At 45.1% G+C, this 24566-nt stretch overlaps 1 protein-coding gene across 1 annotated transcript; it reads right to left on the bottom strand.

The window, feature by feature from the left end:
- Nucleotides 1-18143: 18143 nt before the first annotated feature.
- Nucleotides 18144-23128, bottom strand: LOC124670971. Its single transcript, XM_047207428.1, has 10 exons — nt 21907-23128; nt 21104-21143; nt 20943-21004; nt 20365-20459; nt 20007-20077; nt 19807-19914; nt 19449-19720; nt 19148-19225; nt 18906-19058; nt 18144-18412 (listed from the first exon to the last, which is right to left on the bottom strand). The coding sequence occupies exons 1-10, from the start codon at nt 23126-23128 to the stop codon at nt 18144-18146; spliced, it is 2370 nt and encodes a 789-aa protein (XP_047063384.1).
- Between the last annotated feature and the right edge of the window lie 1438 nt (nt 23129-24566).

A 24566-nucleotide genomic window follows, 5' to 3' on the forward strand; every position in this document is an offset into this window, starting at 1 on the left:
TACTTATTATTATGTCGAACCTGTGAATCCCTAAGGTGACAGATAGGGAAAAACAAGGGAACTATGTGATAGTTAGAGGATATTGTGTGTTCATGAATCTTAATGCTTTGTTCCGGGATATTTGAAAGGATAGACCTTAATTGCTTGTAGTTCCGAGTTGGCCCCGGTAAAATGGGCAAGCTGGATAAAAGATGTTATGCAAATTCTCTTTGTTATTACGCATAGCTATATTTGGAGCACACACCTACACACAACTGAATTAGAGATGGATGCTATGATAGTTGGATTACATTATATGATCAATATCATTCATACAACACACCACTACTACCTCATGTCTATGCTTTTATCCACTGAAAGTTACACATCACTACTTCCAGTGAAAGCTAGAAATCCCTTGTTAATGTTTACTATTTTATTTTACTGCTTTGAATCATCAACTACAAAATCACCGCTTTCTATGTGAGTTTATTGATATACAGGTGTGGTTGAGACTGACGTCTCAATTGCTTAAGTATTATTGGTATTCTTGTGTTCCCCTTGAGTCGAACTATAAATTTGGGTAATACTTCCCATCAAAGATTTCAGTGATCCCGGCCCCTATACTTGTGGGCACTCAAGACATTTTCTGGCACCGTTGTCGGGGAGCCTAGCTTTGTTGGTAAGACCACTTGTTATCTATTTTACTTATTGCACTTATTTATTTCTCATCATGAGAAAGGATAAGGAACCTGCTCAAGGACATTGTGCCATCCACTACAAGAAGAGGTACGAATCTGCCTTCTAGACCACACTTTTTACCTAATGCTGCTACTACTCCTGCTATTAAAAAAGAAAGTTGTTGTTTAAACAAGTTCACCATTATCCATGATGTCTATTATTAATGAAAAGGATCTATTGGATGGTGGTAAAGATAAAGAGGGGATGCTTAATTTATCTAAGCCTTTGTCCAATAATGACATTGAATCTGAATATGAAGAAGATGAATTTTATGATAAATATAATACTACACTTATAGTCCTAAAATGACATTGAATCTAAATATGAAGAAGAAGATATTGCCTTTACTGAAGCTTTTATGAATATTGATTTAAATTTTTGGATAAATTTGAGGCTAGTATGAGTTCTTGCTTAGGAGATTCATTTCCTATTGCTAGAGAAAGTGAAGCACCTACAATATACATTAAAGATAAATATTATGAATTTGATGTCGGACCTGAGAAAATAAAAAAGGCTGTAACAATTAAGTTTTATGGTACAGAAGAAGAACTTCCATATGAACACTTGATGACCCACAAGTATAGGGGATGTATCGTAGTATTTTCGATAAATAAGAGTGTAGAACCCAACGAGGAGCAGAAGCTATTGACGAGCAGTTTCGATAAAGGATTCACTGTAAACATTAACAAACATGTTTGCAGGGATATTTGGTATTGCAGGTAAATAAAGTGCGAGTAAATAAAAGACAGTAATAATAATTGCAGCGAGTGACCCAATCCTTTTCAGAGCAAAGGACAAACCGGTTGTTGTACTTATGATGACTAAACGTTCCTGAGGACACACGGGGATCTCTTCAAATGCTTTCGTTTCATATAGCTAAATAATCTTCATTGGTTTGGTAAGTGTTGTGTGGGTGAACCTATGCTAATGCACTACCCCAAACTTGGACTAATGCATACTTGTGATTATACCTCTTGCAAGAATCCGCAACTACAAGAAAGTAATTAAGATAAATCTAACCACAACCTTAAACTTTGAGATCCTACACTCCCTCGTGCACCGGTTTCCTAAGGGGGGTTTGGATTTCCGTCGCTCCCGCAACCCCACAATTAGTAGCCAAATACACGATGCATGCCCCTAGGCCCCTAAAGGTAAAGTATCATGTAGTCTACGTTCACATGGCACAACTCGAAGAATAGCACCACAACTTAAATATCAAATTAGTGGATATTACTCAACATAGTTCCACTACTAACATCATGACTTATACCATGTCCGCAAGAACTAAACGAACTACTCACAAGACATCATATGGATCATGATCAGAGGTGATATAATGATGAACAACAATATGGACATAAACCTTAATTCAATAGTTCCACCCAATAGCATCAACTACAAGAGGTAATCAACACCGGGAAAGTTTCCCCTGTGAAGTAGACAAGTATCAAACCCAAATTGCTGCAGCGGGACGGAGTGGAGATAGTGGTGATGATGGTGATGGTAGTGGAGATGATGATGATCCCGATGAAATCCAGCTCGATGAGGGTGACGATGGCGACGATCTCCCCTCTTCGGAAAGGAATTTACCCAGCATATTTCTGTCGGCCGGAGAGTTTTTCTCTCTATGGTTTTCCGCCCTGTAGCAGCGGCGGAATATTTATCTGTTTGCTCCCCCAATGTTAGGGTTCTCGGGGGATGAAATACGCGAGGGGGCGATGTCAGAGGGGGGCCAAGGTGCCCAGACCATGCCTAGGCGCGACCAGGGGGTGGCCCGCACCTAGGGGTGGTGTGGGCCCTTCCTCGCCCATCTCTGCCTCCCCTTATGGCTTCCTCCGTCATATGGAAAAATAGTACTTTCCGTAAATTTTCTGGGAATTGTTATTCTTCAGAAATATGGTGTCTTGACGGTCATTTTTCTAGCAAAATCTTGGTTCCGGCAGTTAATTCCCCAATAATCATCAAACATGCAAAAATAGATGGAATAACATAAGTATCATCTCCAAATATGTAATATATCAGTGAATGGCAGTAAATTATGATATAAAATAGTGATGCAAATTGGATGTATCAACACTTAATAAACCTTACTGAGCTAGCTAATTTATTTGGTAACACTGAAATCCAACATCGCTATTACTTCTTGAAATTGTTTCCCTTCTTTTTAGGAGGAAAAGCAAAAGCTTGGTATAATTCTTTAGCACCAAAATCAATTACTAGCAAATAAGCATGCATTTACTTGTTTTATAATAAATACTTTCCTCCTAGTAAAATACATTCTCCACCCGCTCCGGTACCGGAGTTTGGAGTTGGAGTGTTGCCGAAACAAGCCCTATAAAGCACATATCGAAGATTCCTCTAATACAATATAAAAGAGAAATAAAGTCTCACAGTGGTGCAACCTCCCTAAGATTGGGTGTTTGCACAAAGTTGGTGATGTCCTAGATGCCAGAAAACTTGTTGTAGTCGCCCTGAGACTTTTTATACTCCTTTCTTGGTGATGATGTAGTTGCGAGATGCTCTTACAATTCCCTAACAATAATGTTAGAAAACTTTCTGGCAGTTGCTTTAGGAAATTGGCTTATGCTTCCCACACAACAACCACTATGCTGGAGCTCTCCAATTCCCCGGTAGCGGCACCAGAAAACTTCGTCTTGACGACGCTCACTTAGAGTGTCGTAGCAAGTGTCGTTTTTCCCACAAGGGTGACTCGGGGGGTTTATATCGAACTCTCAAGGAGTTGCCTATGAATTACCTCCTCTTTCTCTTCTTTCAGCAATCCTGCAAAGCAAAGTTTTTGCATTGTGTTTCTAACTCCACCGTGTGGTTTTAAAGCACAAGTTTTTGTATAAGTCACTATAGATAAAAGAGGTATTGAAAGTAAAGTAAAGTAAATAATCTAGGCAAACTAGATAAAAGAGGTAAAGATATAGTTTTTTTGGGGGTTTTGTGTGTGACTAAGTAATGAAAGTATTTTTGTATTCTCGGATTTAAATATTGCTGCAAATACAAAGTAATATAAAAGTAGTGGAAAGGTGTTTCCTGTGATTAAAATTGGACCGTGGTTCGTAGATTCATTTGTCTACTATCTTTTTAAGTTATAGTGGATAATAACAATTCATCAATGATATAATATTGGTGGAACTTCAATATGTATTTGGGCATCACGTCCTAACATAGAGATGATACAACACATCTCTTTTATACTCCACAAGAAAGAGAAAACTCCAAGCAATCTTGTATTAAGACTTAACAGAGCATAGCCTTAAGTATTTTGACATTATGTTTGAATATCAAATATGGTACCTTGATTCAACAAAATTATAACTATTGTCACATGATAAACATAGTGCGTGCATTCACTTTATCCCTAGTAAGATAGCAAAGGAAAAGGTAAAACCATGCATAATAGATCATAAATTTGTTGTCACTATTCAGTCACTACAACCATGCTACTCCACCTAATACACACCTCTTCCTAGAGATATTCTTACATATAAGTTGGATCAGAATAAGCACTTAAGAACGGGGTACATGATATGCATCTATCAATACATCTTACACATAATAGATTTCAGTCTCATATATCAATATCATATAATAAATAACCACCACATAGGAATTACATATATGACCATAATCATGTTGAGCAGCTCATATGGTACTAAGATCTATGAAGATGAAGATACTGCCACAAACTCATAGTCCAGAGGTGGATTGCTCCCCCTTCATCATGGTGATGATATGGAAGATGTTGGAGAAGGTGTATATCCCTCCGGTGGCGGCTCCGGCGGAGTTTCCCCCTGCAATCTTTGCTGTTTCAGCCTCTGTTATGGTGTTTCGGTGTTTCTGTGGCCCTCTCCTTGAAGGAACCTTGGGGAGGTCATATATATAGAGGTTTTTAGGTCAAATAAAGTCGGTTGGCAAAAGAATCAGGCAAAACGGACGGCCAAGGCTCAAAAGAGCTAGGGTGGCGCGCCCACCCTTACTGGGCTCACCACTTGGCCTCTTTTGGGCCTCAAGATCACCTGCATTATATTCTCACTTTCATCACTTGAATGTTAAATAAAAGCATGATGAAACATCATTAAAGTTCACGTACGATGGGTGTGGGGGGAGGGGGTATGAAACCTATAAACTGGCTTCAACTTATGGATTGATTAGGACAAGGTAAACCATCCTCTTCATCCAGGAGGTATTGATTCTAAAGTTCTTAGTAAATTATACTCCCTCTGTTTCATTCTATAGTGCCTATAGTTTTTTGGCACGGAAATTAGCGCAAGAGTATTTTTTACACAAAACACATAGCTGAACGATTTGAGATCACCGTAAAATTTGGGAAATCCTATCTTACTAACTTACCATACAAATTTGGGAGCTGAACGATTTGGGAGCTTAACGGGGAGGGGGTAATTGAAAAAAAGCTAAGCTACAACCTTATATTCTGAAACAAATACCAAAAATCTATAGGCACTATAAAAAGGAACGGAGGGAGTATGTCAGTAGGCTGGATTACTGCAGAGTTACTATTGAGAACCTTCCTGCTAGTGTTAGCAAACATTCTTTATCAATTCACGCGCATGGACTGCAGGGCATGATTTGCCAACCTTGGCTAGCAAAATATTTTGCGGTGATGTTTGGATATAATTAAACATATTGCAAAAGTGTGAGATACAGTCCTCCTACCTTCAAAATATGAAGGTTTCCTTATGGAGATAAACATTCCACCCCAACATAACGGCCCTCTCTACAAAGTGTGCAGAAGCTGAATAAACAACTTCAACACACAGCTTCATCGCATGCATCTTCCAAGCAAGCAGTTTACATCTCGAACAATAAACTACGTCAACCATTGCATCAAGAGTTCTCTGAAGAAGCAATGATTCCCAACGTTCAAACTCGACCTCCCCCAGCAGCCTTTGCGATATACTTGGAGGAACAAAGGTTCCACATTTTGTATCCGGACACAGCAACTTCACTTCCTTCCTTGACATGCATTTTGCAATATGTTTGCATGCATTTCTGACAAATGGAATGATGGCATGGAAGTTTAATGAAATCAACAACTGATGAAGCAATGATTTAGACTCAGAAGAGAGACAAATTCAAATAACAAGGATTAACAAATGTAAATGGAAAACATAAAGGTTGGGCATGCATCATGAAGACCACATTACCATGATTCTGAAGTTCAATTTTTCTACAAAAAAGACTGTTTCACTCAGAACAAGGACTCACTGACTGTTGAATTGCTATCTCAAAATGAGAAACTCTAACATGGCATCTATAAATGAGATTACTATATCTTGTCTAATTTTTTTCTTTCCAAAAAAGGGAATACTTTGGGAACTAAACTGCTCTTCGCAAAGACCTGAGCGGTCTTAATGGGTGCTGCTTGGACCTGGTGATCCTTATGACGCTATAAACATTCTTCCAGAAAGGCAGTCAGCTGGTTCACTCCTCTGACATACATACAATCTCTTTTGATTCCAGGAGCTTCTATACATGGTTATGCAGTTTTATTTCCAGCTGTCATGGGGTTTCGCGGACTGCTGGATGACATCACAGTGTTCATCGCCACCTACGCCCAGGTACGTCTCCGCTGCCTACTGGTCCGTCAACGTCACTCAACATGCCGTCATGTTATAGTGTTGTGTTACAGAGATCCACATGACATGTTAGGTCAGAACTCAGGAGATACATGGATATCTTTTGGCAGTATGGGTGTTTTCCTGAATGACTGTAACCTTGTGCTGCCCAACTCCATTGCAGCTCAGCTGCATTTGCGTTATTGCAACCAGCTAGTTTCAATGCTGCCATATGCCGTAGTTGCTTCTGCAGCTTGTTAAATGTATTTTGTCAAGTGTTTTGCATCCCAGGTACATACAAATCTTCCAATCCTGAATATCAGTCCATCTTTCAGGTGCAGTGATATGCTAGGATGATTGAATGATGCTCGTGGAGAACTTTCAGAATATACAGTATGTAGGCCTGCTCCTGCTTGGAGGTTTACCATGTGAGCTTCCTGCTGTGATCAGTTGATGAGACACTGCACCTTTCTCCTGGAACCACCTGGCGTCTCAAAGTGCCAGAATAGAAGGCAAAATGCTGACGAATTGATGAGGATGTTCAGCAATCAGCATGCACAGAAATAAGAAATGCCCGCGTTTCAAGTTCTTATCAACCCTCCTGAAAAGAGTCAGCCAAATGCTTCCAGTCACAGAAATAGCACAACCAGAGCTACATGAGTCAGGTTCATACACTAACCAGACACACAGAATTAGCCTTCATTTAACACTACCTAATCTTTTTACATGTATAGCACAGCACACCAGCTCCTAGCTACCTCCAAAACGGCTTATATTGTGGAACGTAGGGAGTAGAATATACACTTTTGTTCCTCATCATTCTGGCAAGAAGGGACTAAAGATACTGGCTCTATTACACTGAACCGAGATGGCGACACAACGCTTTTACAGCAATACAGAGCCGACAAAATATAGCAGGTACAACTGCACCGGTAATCGGCAATTCAGAACCAGCGTCTGCTGCTGATTCTTCTTTTTGTTCTTGTTCTTCTTCTGAGCCTCCCTGGAGTTATTGGGGTTGGATCTCCCTGCTTGCTTCTGTCCATCGGATCTACCCTTTCCATGGCATGGCTTGTCACAGCGTCCAAATACTAGCACTGGTTCTTCTCGTTTCAGGCAGACACTTGCGAGCACCATCTGTACTATTCTTAGCATATCTTTCATCGGCATGAATTCCAAGATACTGAAATGATGGAGAAAGGTACAAAAAGGACGAGATCAGCTGATGCTTCTTTTGATTTTTTTAAAAGGTAAGAGACAAACTTTTCATTTCTAGAACTAGTACTGGTCTAGAGCTCCAAGCAAAACAACGATTTGATTCTTCATGGCTTCGGCTGTTGATGGATCCCTCAGAGGCGACTCCTGCAGTAGTTCATCAAAAATATCCAACGCTCTACGAAACAAGGGCAGCATTATATTCCCACAAATAAAACGCATTTGATAAAAGTTTTTCTCATACTTATACACACACACCGTAAGCAGAAATCTACATACTTGGAAGCAGCTCGCCTTGACCATTATAGAAAGCATATTTTAGCACATGCACCAATTTGTTTCTTATTAGGATTTAGGTAGCTCGACAGTTCATAATTTGAAACGTAAATATGCTAGCAACAGTTGTATTTCTGTCTAGATTGAAGATAGTGACCTTGTATATAAAAACAGTGTATTTATGTATCAATTCAAAATTCAAGTCAATCCTAATTATTAGTATTTTTTTGTTCACAATACATTTTTTTTCCTTCAAGTGATAACACCAACCAACCTCCACCTCTACGTGTGGGGACACGCGCATGAGGGAGAACCAGCAGCCGCACGTGTTTGCGAGGGAGGGGCCTGGCTCCCATGTTTTTCCCCAATCATCCAAAATCCCTAACCCCACTCCTTCCTCTCACCACTCTGGCAATGGCCCTTCGAACCGGCAAGGGCACATGTTCGATGGGTGCCATCGACGACGGAGACGCGCTCATCCCCGCCATCACTTCCTCCAAGATTGCCGCGTCTCCATCTCCCTCTGCAGTGCAGGCCAACCCTGCCCCTGGACCTTCAATGCCGCCCGTGGTTGCTTCGTACGACGAGTGCACCAAAATCGAGCCCCCAATGAGGTTTGTTTGTCTTAATCTTTCATCTTTTTTTCCCGCATGCATGAGATTCATTTGTTTTCTTCTTTTTTTCCTGTGAAAAATGCCGGATCTAGAATGTATTGGTACTATGATTTGTGTTTTCTTCTTGATTTCAGTAGATCCATTTCCCCCATCATGTTTTTTCTTCTTGATTTCAGTAGATCCATTTTCCCCAGCATGTTCTGGGTTTTTTTTCCAACTGCAATTAATTTTACACGCAACTGGATGTTGATGTTGTAGCTATAGACCAGGACGAAACTATTCAAAATATTTTTACATGTAAACCCTTTCCGAAAGGGTTTACATGTTACAAATATTTTAGATTCGTCCTGATCTATAGCTACAACATCCAGTTGGGATTAATAAAGCGTGTAAGATTAATTGCAGTTGGAAAAAATCAGAACATGGTGGGGGAAATGAATCTACTAAAATCAAGAAGAAAAAACATGGTGGGAGAAATAGATCTACTGAAATAAAGAAGAAAACTCGTCACAGGGAAAAAAAAGAAAAAACAAATGAACCTCTATGATATAGCATGCATGCGTCACAGGGAAAAAAAGATGAAAGATTAAGGCAAGCAACCCTCCTTGAGGGGTCGATTTTGGTGCACTCGTCCTAGGGAGCAACCACGGGCGGCATTGAAGGTCCAGAGGTAGGGTTGGCCTGCACTACAGAGGGAGATGGAGGTGCGGTAATCTTCGAGAAAGCGATGGCGGGGACGAGCATGTCTCCATCGTGGATGGCACCCATCGGACCTGTGCCCTTGCCGGTTCGAAGGGCCATCGTCAGAGTGGTGAGAGGAAGGAGTGGGGTTACGGATTTTGGATGATTGGGAAAAAGCAAGGGTTGGCGCCAGGACCCTCCCTCGCGAACACATGCGCGTGACTACTAGTTCTACCGCATGGGCGTGTGGGTGACACATAGAGGTGGAGGTTGGTTGAGTTATTTTGTTGGACTTGAAGGGAAAAACAAAATGTATTGTGAACAAACAAAAAAAATAATTAGGATTGACTTCAATTTCGAATTGATACATAAATACATTGTTTTTGCATACAAGGCCACTATCTTCAATCTAGACAAAATTAAATCTGCAAGTGTTGCCTCCGGAAGTGGATACTATCCAGCAGATATTGTGATTCCATCTACCAGCAACATAGTAGATGTTCACCGTCTGGGCGAATTTTTCCAGGTAAGCAATTGGGTCATGTGTTCCGTCGTAATTCTTGGCACGCACATCTCGTGGAACCTCCACATCTACGAGTTCCCGAGAGAGGGCTCAACATCCCCAGATGAGCAATGGTCCAGGGTTGTACATCCCTCCGTCTGAACTGCCACGGTCGTGGCAACGCCGCTCGCAGCGCCATTCCTAGTGATCACAGCGCCTATCTCAACATCGTGTCCCTCAAGGTTGCGTCAACGCTAAACCCTACTCCCTAAACCCTAATCCCTAAAACCCTAAACATGTGTAGATAATCCTTTCGAAACACATCCATGGCAAACCCCTCCTCTCTATCGGGTTAGCTCTCATGACACTACCCGCTGCCCTCTTTGTCCTCTTAGATGTCATTGTCGTCCATATGCTCGACATCTCCTTCGTCCTCTGAGTTGTACGCCACCTCTGTTGACACAGACATCATCGGAACACATTCTGTGGTGTTGAGTTCATCGAGAAATCGCCACGAAACACGTTTGCGGCAAAGTCCATGTCCATGGTGGCGCCGCGCGGGGAGGCTAGAAAAGAAGCAGAAAATCTGGTTTCTCAAAAGGAGAAGTTGATGTCTGTTTTCAAAGAGACCGAGGAGGTGCAGATGTCGTGCTCCCCTCGCTCCCGTGACGCCCGCACTTGGATGTGCTCCACCTTGACGGGCAGATATTGAATATGAGCTCCACTAGCGAGAGCCTATCAGCAACAGCAAGAAACGCCACGAACAGGAGGCGGCTTGCCACTTCCGATAGTGGCCTCCATCTCCGCATGAACCGACGCGAACAGACGGCGGCTTGCCACTTCCGATAGTGGCCTCCATCTCCAAGTCTGGAAGTTCTTCCGACACCACGACCAAGAGCTGTCTCCAAGGGGAGTGCGTGAGGCTTAGCCGAGATGCGCGCTTGCCAGCTCCCGGCGGTGGTGGAGTGGGAGTTGTCGCAGCTCGAGGGGTGGCAAGGGCAGCAAGCAGAACCGCAAGCGCAGCATCGGCTCGCTGGGATCAGCGAGGCGGCGGCGATGCAGGCTGCAGAAGACCAGGGCGTCCAAGCAGCCGATCAAGAACCTGTTTGCTTACAACCAGATGGCGAACCACAACGCTTCCCAAGACACCGCCTGCACCTCTGGTTCTTCTCAGCAAGGTGCGAACATGTTGCTCTCTCTCTCTCTTGGATCATCCACGAAAGAGCACCGCCTGCTTGATGTGGTGGTTAGTACGCACAAGACGTTGTGGATTTTATTTTTCTTGCAAGAACCCGTATGGTTAGCACATGGAAAAGGGGGTAAAGAGCATCATCAGCTCCATGATAATCCTGTTTAAGGGGTAGCATAACGACTAAACCTTAAGGGCACATTGTAAACTTCACATTTTGTGTAAATTCCTTGATAATCATGTTTATGGCATGCATGTCACCATGTAAAACAAATTTCGCTCGCAGGGTTTGGGGAGGAGACGGTGCACGGATTTGGAGAGGAGGCGGCGACAGACGGGTTTGGGGAGGAGTAGGAGGCTGCCGAATTTGGGGAGGAGGAAGCCGGATGACGGGACGAGCGCCTTGCCAAGGTCAACAATCGGGAGGGGGGGATGGGCCTCGCCTAGCTGCGGCTCGATCTGGTCCGGCTGAACCATGCCAACGTGGACCAATACTGATGTCCACCGTGTCCAAAACCTGGGACAATACAGGCAATCGGTAGTTAGGGGGGTAATTTGCCCGGTTTTGCATAGTTAGGGGGTTATTTGACCCAGTTTAAAGTTAGGGGTGTTAGCGTCCGAGATATGACAGTTAGGGGGGTGATTTAGACTTCTTTCAACAGGTTCTAGAGCAAAACCTGAATCTACCAACAACAAACAACTTGGTACAGCACCCAAACAGCAAGAAGCCTTATGTGGCAGCCAGCACCTTCTGGAATAAGGATCATTCTCTAACCACACAGCCGAGACCATGTGCAATATCCGTTCTAGAATAAGATTTGGTTCCTAAAAATATATTCCTTGTATAATATAGGGATAGGGATTAAGACACGGCCTTTCTCACGATTAAGGGAGATGATGGCATACCAGTGAAGACGAGCGATGCCAGAAATAAGACAATGAGAATCAGCAACCTGACATCCCAAACCATCAAGGCTCTTCGTTCTTTCCTGTCACATGCTAGCAAGAGTTGTATTTCTGTCTAGATTGAAGATAGTGGCCTTCTATATATAAAAAAAAGTGTATTTATGTATCAATTCGAAATTCAAGTCAATCCTAATTATTATTTTTTTGTTCACAATAAATTTTTTTCCTTCAAGTGATAACACCAACCAACCTCCACGTGTCCCCACACGCGCATTCGGGAGAAACAGCAGTCCCGCGCACGTGTTTGCGAGGGAGGGGCCTGGCTCCCATGCTTTTCCCCAATCATCCAAAATCCCTAACCCCACTCCTTCCTCTCACCACTCTGCAAATGGCCCTTCCAACCGGCAAGGACATAGGTTCGATGGGTGCAATCGACGACGGAGACGCGCTCATCCCCGCCATCGCTTCCTCCAAGATTGCCGCGCCTCCATCTCCCTCTGCAGTGCAGGCCAACCCTGCCCCTGGACCTTCAATGCCACCCGTGGTTGCTTCCTACGACGAGTGCACCAAAATCGAGCCCCCAATGAGGTTTGCTTGTCTTAATCTTTCATCTTTTTTTTCCCATGTGACGCATGCATGCTATATCATAGAGATTCATTTGTTTTCTTATTTTTTTCTCTGTGAAAAATGCCGGATCTAAAATGTATTGGTACTATGATTCGTGTTTTCTTCTTGATTTCAGTAGATCCATTTCCCCATCATGTTTTTTCTTCTTGATTTCAGTAGATCCATTTCCCCACCATGTTCTGGCTTTTTCCAACTGCAATTAATCTTACACGCAACTAGATGTTGTAGCTATAGATAAGAACGAAACTTTTCAAAATATTTTTAACATGTAAACCCTTTTCTTACATACATATTTCCAAATTGCATTAACTTATCATATGCTCTCCATGATTTTCTATCATTCAAAATGCGATGATGCTTAATACTATTTGGAAATATGTATGTTAGGAAAGGGTTTACATGTTACAAATATTTTAAATAGATTCATCCTGATCTATAGCTACAACATCCAGTTGGGATTAATAAAGCGTGTAAGATTAATTGCAGTTGGAAAAAACCAGAACATTGTAGGGGAAATGAATCTACTGAAATCAAGAAGGAAAAACATGGTGGGAGAAATAGATCTACTGAAATCAAGAAGAAAACTCGTCACAGGGGACAAAAGAAGAAACAAATGAACCGATATAGCATGCATGCGTCACATGGAAAAAAAGATGAAAGATTAAGACAAGCAACCCTCCTTGAGGGGTCGATTTTGGTGCACTCGTCCTAGGGAGCAACCACGTGCAACATTGAAGGTCCAGAGGCAGGGTTGGCCTGGGAGATGGAGGTGCGGCAATCTTGGAGAAAGCGATGTCGGGGACAAGCGTGTCTCCCGTCGATGGCACCCATCGGACCTGTGCCCTTGCCGATTGGAAGGGCCATCGTCAGAGTGGTGAGAGGAAGGAGTGGGGTTAGGGATTTTGGATGATTGGGAAAAAGCAAGGGCTGGCACCAGGCCCCTCCCTCGCGAACACGTGGGCGTGACTGCTAGTTCTACCGCATGGACGTGTGGGTGACACATAGAGGTGGAGGTTGGTTGAGTTATTTGGTTGGTGTTGCACTTGAAGGGAAAAACAAAATGTATTGTGAACAAACAAAAAAATAATTAGGATTGCCTTGGATTTCCAATTGATACATAAATACATTGTTTTTATATACAAGGCCACTATCTTCAATCTAGACAGAATTAAATCTGTAAGTGTTGCGTCCGGAAGTGGATACTATCCAGCAGATATGGTGATTCCATCATCTACCAGCAGCATAGTAGATGTTCACCGCGTGGGTGAATTTTTCCAGGTAAGCAATTGGGTCATGTGTTCCCTCATATTCCTCGTAATTCTTGGCCCGCACAGCATCTATTGAGTTCCCGGGAGAGGGCTCAACATCCCCGATGAGCAATGGTCCAGGGTTGTACATCCCTCCGTCTGAACTGCCACGGTCGTGGCAACGCCGCTCGCAGCGCCATTCCTAGTGATCACAGCGCCTATCTCAACATCGTGTCCCTCAAGGTTGCGTCAACGCTAAACCCTACTCCCTAAACCCTAATCCCTAAAACCCTAAACATGTGTAGATAATCCTTTCAGAAACACATCCATGGCAAACCCCTCCTCTCTATCGGGTTAGCTCTCATGACACTACCCGCTGCCCTCTTTGTCCTCTTAGATGTCATTGTCGTCCATATGCTCGACATCTCCTTCGTCCTCTGAGTTGTACGCCACCTCTGTTGACACAGACATCATCGGAACACATTCTGTGGTGTTGAGTTCATCGAGAAATCGCCACGAAACACGTTTGCGGCAAAGTCCATGTCCATGGTGGCGCCGCGCGAGGAGGCTAGAAAAGAAGCAGAAAATCTGGTTTCTCAAAAGGAGAAGTTGATGTCTGTTTTCAAAGAGACCGAGGAGGTGCAGATGTCGTGCTCCCCTTGCTCCCGTGACGCCCGCACTTGGATGTGCTCCACCTTGACGGGCAGATATTGAATATGAGCTCCACTAGCGAGAACCTACCAGCAACAGCAAGAAACGCCACGAACAGGCGGCGGCTTGCCACTTCCGATAGTGGCCTCCATCTCCGCATGAACCGACGCGAACAGACGGCGGCTTGCCACTTCCGATAGTGGCCTCCATCTCCAAGTCTGGAAGTTCTTCCGACACCACGACCAAGAGCTGTCTCCAAGGGGAGTGCGTGAGGCTTAGCCGAGATGCGCGCTTGCCAGCTCCCGGCGGTGGTGGAGTGGGAGTTGTCGCAGCTCGAGGGCGGCAAGGGCAGCAAGCAGAACCGCAAGCGCAAGCATCGGCTCGCCGGGATCGGCGAGGCGGCGGCGATGCAGGCGTGCGAAGACCAGGGCGTCCAAGCAGCCGATCAAGAACCTGTTTGCTTACAACCAGATGGCGAACCACAACGCTTCCCAAGACACCGCCTGCACCTCTGGTTCTTCTCAGCAAGGTGCGAACATGTTGCTCTCTCTCTCTCTTGGATCATCCACGAAAGAGCACCGCATGCTTGATGTGGTGGTTAGTACGCACAAGACGTTGTGGATTTTATTTTTCTTGCAAGAACCCGTATGGTTAGCACATGGAAAAGGGGGTAAAGAGCATCATCAGCTCCATGATAATCCTGTTTAAGGGGTAGCACAATGACTAAACCTTAAGGGCACATTGTAAACTTCACATTTTGTGTAAATTCCTTGATAATCATGTTTATGGCATGCATGTCACCATGTAAAACAAATTTCGCTCGCAGGGTTTGGGGAGGAGACGGTGCACGGATTTGGAGAGGAGGCGGCGACGGACGGATTTGGGGAGGAGTAGGAGGCTGCCGAATTTGGGGAGGAGGAAGCCGGATGACGGGACGAGCGCCTTGCCAAGGTCAACAATCGGGAGGGGGGAATAGGCCTCGCCTAGCTGCGGCTCGATCTGGTCCGGCTGAACCATGCCAACGTGGACCAATACTGATGTCCACCGTGTCCAAAACCTGGGACAATACAGGCAATCGGTAGTTAGGGGGGTAATTTGCCCGGTTTTGCATAGGTAGGGGGTGATTTGACCCAGTTTAAAGTTAGGGGTGTTAGCGTCCGAGATATGACAGTTAGGGGGGTGATTTAGACTTCTTTCAACAGGTTCTAGAGCAAAACCTGAATCTACCAACAACAAACAACTTGGTACAGCACCCAAACAGCAAGAAGCCTTATGTGGCAGCCAGCACCTTCTGGAATAAGGATCATTCTCTAACCACACAGCCGAGACCATGTGCAATATCCGTTCTAGAATAAGATTTGGTTCCTAAAAATATATTCCATCTATAATATAGGGATAGGGATTAAGACACGGCCTTTCTCACGATTAAGGGAGATGATGGCATACCAGTGAAGACGAGCGATGCCAGAAATAAGACAATGAGAATCAGCAACCTGACATCCCAAACCATCAAGGCTCTTCGTTCTTTCCTGTCACATGCTAGCAAGAGTTGTATTTCTGTCTAGATTGAAGATAGTGGCCTTCTATATAAAAAAAAGTGTATTTATGTATCAATTCGAAATTCAAGTCAATCCTAATTATTATTTTTTTGTTCACAATTTTTTTTTTCCTTCAAGTGATAACACCAACCAACCTCCACGTGTCCCCACACGCGCATTCGGGAGAAACAGCAGTCCCGCGCACGTGTTTGCGAGGGAGGGGCCTGGCTCCCATGCTTTTCCCCAATCATCCAAAATCCCTAACCCCACTCCTTCCTCTCACCACTCTGCAAATGGCCCTTCCAACCGGCAAGGGCATAGGTTCGATGGGTGCAATCGACGACGGAGACGCGCTCATCCCCGCCATCGCTTCCTCCAAGATTGCGCGCGCCTCCATCTCCCTCTGCAGTGCAGGCCAACCCTGCAGTGCAGGCCAACCCTGCCCCTGGACCTTCAATGCCACCCGTGGTTGCTTCCTACGATGAGTGCACCAAAATCGAGCCCCCAATGAGGTTTGCTTGTCTTAATCTTTCATATTTTTTTCCATGTGACGCATGCATGCTATATCATAGAGATTCATTTGTTTTCTTATTTTTTTCTCTGTGAAAAATGCCGGATCTAAAATGTATTGGTACTATGATTCGTGTTTTCTTCTTGATTTCAGTAGATCCATTTCCCCATCATGTTTTTTCTTCTTGATTTCAGTAGATCCATTTCCCCACCATGTTCTGGCTTTTTCCAACTGCAATTAATCTTACACGCAACTAGATGTTGTAGCTATAGATAAGAACGAAACTTTTCTTACATACATATTTCCAAATTGCATTAACTTATCATATGCTCTCCATGATTTTCTAGCATTCAAAATGCGATGATGCTTAATACTATTTGGAAATATGTATGTTAGGAAAGGGTTTACATGTTACAAATATTTTAAATAGATTCATCCTGATCTATAGCTACAACATCCAGTTGGGATTAATAAAGCGTGTAAGATTAATTGCAGTTGGAAAAAACCAGAACATGGTAGGGGAAATGAATCTACTGAAATCAAGAAGAAAAAACATGGTGGGAGAAATAGATCTACTGAAATCAAGAAGAAAACTCGTCACAGGGGACAAAAGAAGAAACAAATGAACCTCTATGATATAGCATGCATGTGTCACATGGAAAAAAAGATGAAAGATTAAGACAAGCAACCCTCCTTGAGGGGTCGATTTTGGTGCACTCGTCCTAGGGAGCAACCACGTGCAACATTGAAGGTCCAGAGACAGGGTTGACCTGGGAGATGGAGGTGCGGCAATCTTGGAGAAAGCGATGTCGGGGACAAGCGTGTCTCCCGTCGATGGCACCCATCGGACCTGTGCCCTTGCCGATTGGAAGGGCCATCGTCAGAGTGGTGAGAGGAAGGAGTGGGGTTAGGGATTTTGGATGATTGGGAAAAAGCAAGGGCTGGCACCGTGCCCCTCCCTCGCGAACACGTGGGCGTGACTGCTAGTTCTACCGCATGGAAGTGTGGGTGACACATAGAGGTGGAGGTTGGTTGAGTTATTTGGTTGGTGTTGCACTTGAAGGGAAAAACAAAATGTATTGTGAACAAACAAAAAAATAATTAGGATTGCCTTGGATTTCCAATTGATACATAAATACATTGTTTTTATATACAAGGCCACTATCTTCAATCTAGACAGAATTAAATCTGTAAGTGTTGCGTCCGGAAGTGGATACTATCCAGCAGATATGGTGATTCCATCATCTACCAGCAGCATAGTAGATGTTCACCGCGTGGGTGAATTTTTCCAGGTAAGCAATTGGGTCATCTGTTCCGTCATACTCCTCGTAATTCTTGGCCCGCACAGCATCTATTGAGTTCCCGGGAGAGGGCTCAACATCCCCGATGAGCAATGGTCCAGGGTTGTACATCCCTCCGTCCGAACTGCCACGGCCATGGCAACGCCGCTCGCAGCACCATTCCTAGTGATCACAGCGCCTATCTCGACGTCGTGTCCCTCAAGGTTGTGTCAACCCTAAACCCTACTCCATAAAACCCTAAACCTGTGTAGATAATCCTTTCAGAAACACATCCATGGCAAACCCCTCCTCTCTATCGGGTTGGCTCTCACGACACTACCCGTTGCCCTCTTTGTCCTCTTAGATGTCATTGTCGTCCATATGCTCGACATCTGCTTCGTCCTCTGAGTTGTACGCCACCTCCGTTGACACAGACTTCATCGGAACGCATTTTGTGGTGTTGAGTTCATCGAGAAATCGCCACGGAACACATTCGCGGCGAAGTCCATGTCCATGGTGGCGCCGCGCGAGGAGGCTAGAAAAGAAGCATAAAATCTGGTTTCTCAAAAGGAGAAGTTGATGTATGTTTCAAAGATACCTAGGAGGTGCACACGCCGTGCTCCCCTCGCTCCCGTGACGCCCGCACAGACGGCGGCTTGCCACTTCCGATAGTGGCCTCCATCTCCGCAAGAACCTCCGCGAACGACGGCTTGCCACTTCGGATAGTGGATTCCATCTCCAAGTCTGGAAGTTCTTCCGGCACCACGACCAAGAGTTGTCTCCAAGGGGAGTGCGTGAGGCTTAGCCGAGATGCGCGCTTGCCAGCTCCCGGCGGCGGTGGAGTGGGAGTTTTTGGCGATGCATGTACTGCAGAAGATCGGGGCGTCCAAGCAGCCGATCAAGAACCTGTTTGCTTACATCTAGATGGCGAACCACAACGCTTCCCAGGACGCCGCCTGCACCTCTGGTTCTTCTCAGCAAGGTGCGAACACGTTGCTCTCTCGGTCTCTCTCTCTTGGATCATCCACGAAAGAGCACCGCCTGCTTGACGCGGCGGTTAGTACGCACAAGACATTGTGAATTTTATTTTTCTTGCAAGAACCCGTATGGTTAGCACATGGAAAAGGGGGTAAAGAGCATCATCGGCTCCATGATAATCATGTTTAAGGGGTAGCACAACGACTAAACCTTAAAGGCACATTGTAAACTTCACATTTTGTGTAAATTCCTTGATAATCATGTTTATGGCATGCATGTCACCATGTAAAACAAATTTCGCTCGCAGGGTTTGGGGAGGAGACGGTGGACGGATTTGGAGAGGAGGCGGCGGTGGACGGATTTGGGAGGAGGAGGAGGCTACCGGATTTTGGGAGGAGGAAGCCGGGTGACGGGACGAGCGCCTTGCCAAGGTCAACAATCGGAAGGGGGTGGGGGGAATGGGCCTTGCCTAGCTGCGTCTCGATCTGGTTCGGCTCGATCTGGTCCGGCTGAACCAATCCACCGTGTCCAAAACCTGGGACAATACAGGCAATCGGTAGTTAAGGGGGTAATTTGCCCGGTTTTGCATAGTTAGGGGGGTGATTTGACCCAGTTTAAAGTTACGGGTGTCAGCGTCCGAGACATGACAGTTAGGGGGGTGATTTAGACTTCTTTCAACAGATTCTAGAGCAAAACCTGAATCTACCAACAACAAACAACTTGGTACAGCACCCAAACAGCAAGAAGCCTTATGTGGCAGCCAGCACCTTCTGGAATAAGGATCATTCTCTAACCACATAGCCGAGACCATGTGCAACATCCGTTCTAGAATAAGATTTGGTTCCTAAAAATATATTCCATGTATAATATAGGGAGAGGGATTAAGACAGGGCCTTTCTCATGATTAAGGGAGATGATGGCATACCAGTGAAGACGAGCGATGCCAGAAATAAGACAATGAGAATCAGCAACCTGACATCCCAAACCATCATGGCTCTTCGTTCTTTCCTGTCACATGCCCCCTTGTTCTCTTGATACTTCTCCACTCGAGAGTTACTGGGCTTGGAAGTCTCTTTCTGCCACTTGTCAGATTCATTATCCGGCTTCTCGCAGGTTTCCGATAGTGCTTCTCCTCTTTTTCCTTCTCCAGGTGTCCCTTCTTCTGTTATCAATGTCGGTGGCACGATTTGCAATATACTGGACGAATTGAGCAAGTACAAGATTAGCAAAACATAAAACGAATGATTCCTTCTAATAGTAAGTTGGAACAATGTTTCCCATACTTGTCTAGAGCTTGAAGGACATCCCTGATTTTGAACCTGATGGCTTCAACAGATGCGGACAGATCACATGGTGATTCATGTAGTGCCAAGTCGAAATCATCCAAGGCTCTAGGAAACACCAGACACTCTGGTCAGAGAATATAAACCTAGGAAGTTAGTTTTTCACCAACAAGCTGCTGCAGATTTCCACATCTCTATACCTTAAGCAAAAGTTCACGGCTTTGGATGCAGCTTCACCTTGACCATTACAGAACGAAGCACATTTTACCATCTGCACCAAGATTTTCTTAGGATTCAGTCAAGTTGAGAGTTTATAATTTCAAATCTGCAGCAATTGCTTTATAAATACGTTAAACAAAGTCTGTATGCAACTATGCATAGTCTGGTCAAAATTACAGAATTCAAAGCTTGTCAAAACATGTGTACATAGTTTGAACTTTGAAGAAATGAAAACAGACACAGTTGACCTCAAAGGCTTATATTAGCAAAAAAGAACAAAGATGCACCTTGTAACATGAAGCCATGGACTTAAATCTGTGAGACAAGAACAGAACTTACTGATTCGATATTGGAACGAAGAGATGATACTGGAGAAAGCTGAAGTAGCAATCTACAGGTGTTGTAAGTTGACCTCTCAATTTCCAAGACTTGATCTGCAAGGGACCAAACAGATATGAATCATGGCAGCCAATTTGCAACATGTATCTGCAGCAGCTAATAATGTTTTCCTAATACTTCACAGGCTGCTCTTGCTTATCTTTTTAGATGAGAAAGTTAAAGAACACACAAATGAAGGGTGATTTGCAACATGTATCTGCAGCAGCTAATAATGTTTTCCTAATACTTCATAGGCTGCTCTTGCTTAACATTTTAGACGACAAAGTTAAAGAACACACAAATGAAGGGTGAAATTGCATATAGTTGCAAGCATAGTATGCTTGACTTGAGCAACCATTTAGTGTAATGTTGCGGATTAAACTGAGAAGATATTGGCAAATGGTGTTAATGAAATTAATTGTAAGTCAACGGTCTGAATATGCACTTGGTGAATGTTGGCTGCACAACTGCACTTGCACATGTGGCACATAACCAAGACAAATAAAGAACATATATCAAGAAGTCGACTTATTAGTTACCGAGTTCTCGAAGCCAGTCTAGAGTCCACAGCACTTCCAACAGACATTGCTTCGCACTCAACCTGGCAACAGGCATCCAACAGAAGCAGCAGAAATAAAACATCATGCAAATCAAAAAAATCAAAACTGGAACAGGTAAGGGTAGCAATGTTTTGAATTACCGCTTAAAACACTCATTTACTGGATTACCCATGCCTGCCCCTGCAAAAAATTGGACAAACAAACTGTTACATAAAAGTGACAGAAGAAATATGTATAACTTCTCAATCCATACCACACTGGTAAAATAGTGTCCGAGAGATAAATACAGGTTGGAACACGAGACATGGCATAAAGGACAGGCAATGTGATGCCGAAAAATCATTGGCTCTGGCAGATTGGTGCAACACTAGGCTGCTGCAGTGGACTTGGTGATAGTTTTGGTAGTTCGTGCTGAACAAGTCACTTGAGGTTGTCTATTTGTTGATAGTTAGATACTTTAATTTGGTTCATGGAACAGATTCGAAAACAATTAGTTATTTTTTCCTGTTTGGTTAGAGGAATGGGTGAGTCGGATCATAAATGATCTCATGATCCACCTTGACTATCCGTCGACGATATCAACTGCTATTTCACTATGCATCTGACAAGAAGATGAAAGACAAACACAATTGAGTTACAGGATATGTGATGCGTGTTTCATGTACCCCCAAGCTGCCTGCATGCATGAGAGAGGTCGCTAGAGAGAGGGTCCATGCTGATGGCACTTTTTTTAGTATTGGCTGGGGCCTCATGTTCATTGCTAATGCATCAAAATGTATGAATCAATGAACAAACAGCTAAGATTAATGAACACAAACAGTCGCCAATACTGATACCGTGAAATGTTTTCCTATGCACATCTAACCAACAGACAATCAAGAATTCAGAAGCTGGCATTGTTGGTCAAATTGCATGGGGATAAATACAATGAAGAAAGAATCACCTGGGGTCATGTTGAGGTACTTGGGGAAGACGCATGGACGGTACATTGTAACGAGACTGTACACTTGAGCAGAAAAGGGGGCCATTGCTTCCACAGCCGCACGTTTCATGTCAATTGCGATGGCCCAGGCAGTGTCTTTTTTACCATTCACCTTGGCCATCATGTAAAAAACATCGTCATTGCGTACGCTCGGGACCGGGGTATGGAAAATCAGTCTCTCCAATTCCAGTCGCTGCATCTCATCATTCCGTAGCACAGGCAATAAATCAGAATAGCTTTGGTCAACCGAGATATTAGCAACATCAACAGTGGAGCAGCGGCGCCAGTTGTTCCAAGAGATCTTCCTACTCCACATGGTGGCTCTCCAACCTTGACCGCTGGTCCGGATAGCAGGGTCGTCGAATTCTACGTGGATGAACTTGATGAGATCGTCATAGCAGGCGACATTGCAATAATACTCATCGGGGTAGTGCGGGATGCCGTCGTCGTCCATGAAGCGAACCCTCGACTCAGGGAAATGGATAAACCTGATGACGGGGTGCTCATCGAAGAGGTCCTGGAGAAGTAGTATACCACTCGCGAGATCAACCCAGCCCAGCGAGTCTCCTCCGACCGCGATCTGCTTGGACAAGCTGTGATGGCCGCACAGTGACTTGTCAGACTCGGATAGGTGCTGCAACGAGACCATGCTCCTCCTCCAAGACTGTGTTTCAGATGAGAAGACCGAGGCATGGAACCGCCAGCCATCATCTTGGGATATCCACCTGCGGTCGAGGAAGGCCACGTCGAAGCTGTCGCCGCCGCGGGGCAAGAGGGCATATGTGTGGTTTGTGAAGGGTCCGGTGTTGGGGTCCGGGAGCAGCTGCAGCGATCGGTCCCCTGCAGGGCCGGCTGTGTAGACGAAGTGGTCGGTGGTGCCCCGGACCGTGACGGTGAAGAGGACGAAGGCGGCCTCGGCGCAGACGAGCCAGGGCGGATCCGTTTTGTCGGCGAAGTGGGACTCGTCGAGGCCGGGGCAGTTGACGCTCAGGTAGGAGACGGCCGGCGGGTGGACGAGCCAGAAGGAGACCTCGACTGTATGGCCCTCGCTCGTCTCGCAGTGGGCGGTGGTCGCGTTCCGGTGCTTCGAGGCGCGCACCGCGTTGCAGAGTATGGCCCGGTCGGGGAATCCGGCGGCGGACATGAGGGTGGAAGGGTGGAAGGAGATGGTGGAGGGTGCCATGGATCTGATTACCGAGCTCGACGCAGGGCAAAATTTGGGGGACAGATTGCCCTTCGGCGGGCTATCTTAACTACAGTACTAAATTGCAACCGGTCTGGTAGGTACGCCGGGCAATGAAGATAGACCGACCGTTCGTCTGCAGCGTCTCTGGCCATGCAGGATCAGACCGGCCCACTTAAAAACAATCCGCACGCGGCCCAGCAACGGAGAAGGAAACAATTGCTAAACCTCCCCGACGTTCAGCAAGCGAAAGAGGACGCGCTGGAAGAGAGAAACATCGGTCAGTTACTGTGCTCAGAGCATCTCCCACGTGCACATAATAACCGCCGATTTCCGATTCGGAGAGAAAAACACGTTGTTCAGATCCCGCATCGAACTCCTATTTCTAAAAAAAAATAGGGGTGGCCACAGCCGGGGCGAGGTAGGGGCAGACGCGGCCGGGCGAGCTCGAGGCGAGGCACGGCAGGGACGGACGCGGCCGGGCGAGCTCGAGCGGGGCGCGGCGCGGCCGGTGGGGGCGTGCGCTCTGGCGGCCGGCGAGGGAGCGCCAGCCAGCAGCGGGGCTGGGCGGGCGGCCGGCACGCTTGGACGGGAGGCACCCAAGTGGTTTGAGAAGAAACAGGAAAAAAACTTACAGTGGGCCAACAAAGGAAATATGTTGTTTTGGGATTTCTTTTGCGGTGTTTAGGCTGCACGGCTATTTTTCGGCCTCCAAAACACATTTGAGGTGGTTTGGATATGCTGATTTAGGTTTTACGGTTTTGAGATTTACTTAAGACTAGGAAATGTGCCAGTGCGTTGCACCGGGTTGATTTTTATGGAATGCTTATTTAGATCATATGAAACTCCCTTCGGTCGGATTTAATCGACGGGAGGGCTGTGCATGCATGTCATTAGCGGACGGATGCATCGATTAATTGCGTCCATAGGTAGTATAATAAAAGGAAATATTTTGAATAAAAAAAGGAGAAGACCTCCCACCTATTTGAAAACGGTTTAAAACAAATAGAAATAAAATAAAATAATGTTTTGAAAAAAGAGAGGAGAAGAGCTCCAACCCGGCCAGGCCCATCCATAGCCCAGCTGCCCCACGGTGGCCCAACTCGAAGCAAACCCTAGCTGCAGACAAAGTCTTGCAGCCACCCCCCGCCGCCTGAGAGTTTGCCGACCCCCTCGACCTTCCACGTCGCCACCATTCTTCCGAAGTCTGAGGCGACCTTCGTCCTCCAACCCTCTTTTCCCAAATTCTTGGCATCTCCTTTTATTCTCCAATTTCCCAAATTATTTTGATCCTGCAGGTGTTATCCTTTTTTTATTTGCCTCCGATACAATTTCCTTCTTAAATTCGCTTCTGATAGATGCTGCTTGTAGTTTCCAAGGCAGCTTGTTGTAACCAAAAAAACGTGTGTATATAAACTGCTCACACTCAGTATATAAG

This window comes from Lolium rigidum, chromosome 7, assembly GCF_022539505.1.
Source record: "Lolium rigidum isolate FL_2022 chromosome 7, APGP_CSIRO_Lrig_0.1, whole genome shotgun sequence".
NCBI lineage: Eukaryota > Viridiplantae > Streptophyta > Magnoliopsida > Poales > Poaceae > Lolium > Lolium rigidum.

Coding starts and splice junctions, on each gene's coding strand:
- LOC124670971 (XM_047207428.1), bottom strand. CDS start 23,128: ATGGCACCCTCCACCATCTCCTTCCACCCTTCCACCCTCATGTCCGCC. Junction 19,721..19,806: donor GTCCTTCAAGCTCTAGACAA/GTATGGGAAACA, acceptor CAATTCGTCCAG/TATATTGCAAATCGTGCCAC. Junction 18,413..18,905: donor CTTCCTCCTCCCAAAATCCG/GTAGCCTCCTCC, acceptor GATCTTCTGCAG/TACATGCATCGCCAAAAACT.